The 2556-nt window shown below is 50.3% G+C and overlaps 1 protein-coding gene across 1 annotated transcript in view; it reads left to right on the top strand.

The window, feature by feature from the left end:
• LOC106819557 (citrate lyase subunit beta-like protein, mitochondrial) overlaps window positions 1–2556 on the top strand; it is a gene marked incomplete at its 3' end in the record, with an annotated part of 5145 nt that overhangs the window by 1866 nt on the left and 723 nt on the right. Inside the window, exons 4-5 of the mRNA XM_014824173.1 lie at window positions 253–448; window positions 1093–1206. Of these exons, the coding sequence (XP_014679659.1) occupies window positions 253–448; window positions 1093–1206 (310 nt within the window). The remainder of the gene's footprint in view (window positions 1–252; window positions 449–1092; window positions 1207–2556) is intronic.

Genomic DNA, 2556 nt, shown 5'->3' with positions numbered 1-2556 from the left:
AGCAGCAGCAGCAGTGTAACCTTGTTATAACCTTGATCTAACGCGCCGCTCTCTCTCTCTCTCTTCCGCGGCAGATCTGCTACAAGTTACAGGTGCACTTACAACAACACAACCTCCCCGTGAAAGTCAACCTGATCCTGTACATCGATCTAACTCGCCCCTTCCCCCCCTGCCCGCCGCGGCAGCAGCAGCAGCGTAACCTTGTTATAACCTTGATCTAACGCGCCGCTCTCTCTCTCTCTTCCGCGGCAGATCTGCTACAAGTTACAGGTGCACTTACAACAGTACAACCTCTCGGTGAAGGTCAACCTCATACTGTACATCGAGAGTGCGCAGGGCCTCATCAACCTGCGCGAAATATGCAGCAAGGGAATCGACAAGTCGGCGTTGGGAAGCTTCCAGCTGGACGGCATTGTGTTCGGCTCCGACGACTACATCGCAGACATCGGTAGGTGGCGCCGGCGGGCGAGAGGCTGCAGTGGGTAGGTGGCGCCGGCGGGTGAGGGGCGGCAGTGGGTAGGTGGCGCCGGCAGGCGAGGGGCGGCAGTGGGTAGGTGGCGCCGGCGGGCGAGTGCCGGCAGTGGGTAGGTGGCGCCGGCGGGTGAGGGGCGGCAGTGGGTAGGTGGCGCCGGCGGGGGACAGGGGCAGCGGGGGTGGTAGTGGTTGGAGAAGGTTGGGGGGTAACAGTCGGTAGGGGAAGGTTGGGGGGGAGATGGTACGTTAAGGCAGTGCGTGCGGAAGGAACATTGGAACTTTGTGCTCAAAATAACCAATCTGCATTATGAAGATTGTTCATTGCCAACTTAAAACAGTGTAATATTATAAAGTATTATATGTAATCTTATGTTATATTGTATAGTATTGTGATATATGTAACATTGTACATCATGTTTGTAACATAGCATCGTATCGTATCATATTAATAACATCGTATCGTACCGTAACATCGTATTGTATCGTATCGTACCATACTGTATCGTAATGTATCATATTTATAACATCGTATCATATAACATCGTAACATACCGCAACATCGTATTGTATTGTACCGTATTGTATCGTAACGTACTGTAACGTATCGTATCGCTGCAGGGGCGACTCGCACCAAGGATGCGAGTGAGCTGATCTACGCTCGGCAGAAGATCGTAACTGTCTGCAAGGCCTTCCGTCTGCAGGCCATCGACCTCGTCGACATCGACTACAAAGGTAACCATGGCAACGCGCACGCGCACGCCGGCGACACCTGGTGTCCGCGGTCGGCGGCGGTCAAGGCGTCGTAAACTGCAAGCGAGAAGTGTGAACGCAATAATAGCGTACACTTTTTTCGCCAAATAAGACTTTCAATCGCCAGATTACTAATTTGTTCGCCATTGGCGAATTGGCGAGTGGGTAGCGAGGGCCCTGTATATATATGCATACGTACATATACACACACACACTCACTTGCACACACATGCACAATGTAATGTATACGCACACACCGTAACAAACTAGTCTCTTTCCCGCATCCTGACCACCTTTTATTATTATTATTAAATCTTTATTGCATGAATTCAGATACAAATGCATGTACTAACGACAGTTTTTTCCATGGAGAAAAAAATCTGATAAAAGCAATAGTGTTGAGTAGTTAAAATGATAAAATTTTTGACGGATACAGTACAATTACAATGCTATACAACATGAAGAAAAAATATATAAAATAATAAGATAATATAAAAAAGATATATATAAAATAGAGAGATAATAAAGATAAAAAATATACCTCTCCCCCTCTCCTCCTCTCTCCAGGAAGAGGCGCGGCAGACGATACGGGAGGTTCTCGACACTGTGGACTTCGGAGCGACGGAGAAGTGCGTCCGCTTCAACCCGATACAGGTAGGTCCCGTTTTATGCTGGTCCGTTTTACGGCTTTTCACATCAACGACTTTTTTACGAAATTACCTATAAAAATTTTTAAAAAAATAATAAAAAATTTGCAACTCGATAACACGTCGCAGCAAGCAACGCCTGTGAGTCCAAACATGCAATATGCGCTTCTTTTGTTTTTTCGTTTTTTCTATGCACTTCAACCCGATACAGAGCGAGCTCGCCGAGGCAGACATGGCCGCCGTCTTCCAGGCCGCGACGCCACCGATGACCGTCCTCTTTCCCAAGGTCGACACCGTCGAGGAGATGAAGATGGTGAGCGCCCCCTGGTGTCCGTGCGTGTGTTTCGGCGCCCTCTGTAGGTCGCGGAGTCGGGCACGGTCGAGGAAGTGAAGGTAGTGAGCGCCCCCTGGTGTTCGTCTGCGATTGAGTGTAGATGGTATTTTGGCGCCCCCTGTAGGTCACCGTTGCGGGCGTGGCGGGGGCGTTTTAGGCCCGGCAGTCGTGTAAGCTTACTGTACGGATGCTTGCGGCGCCCCCTACTCTCCTGCAGGTCTAACGCTCCCCGTCCCCCGCCCTCAACACTCTCCCTTCGTGCTGTCGTACCTCCTCCTACGTTCTAACGCGCCTCGTCCCCTGCCCTCAACACTCTCCCTTCGTGCTGTCGTACCTCCTCCTACGTTCTAA

The sequence above is a fragment of the Priapulus caudatus genome, unplaced genomic scaffold (assembly GCF_000485595.1).
Source record: "Priapulus caudatus unplaced genomic scaffold, Priapulus_caudatus-5.0.1 Scaffold3696, whole genome shotgun sequence".
NCBI lineage: Eukaryota > Metazoa > Priapulida > Priapulimorpha > Priapulimorphida > Priapulidae > Priapulus > Priapulus caudatus.
The sequence above is the reverse complement of the archived record's forward strand: the minus strand, read 5'-3'. Positions and strand labels throughout refer to the sequence as shown.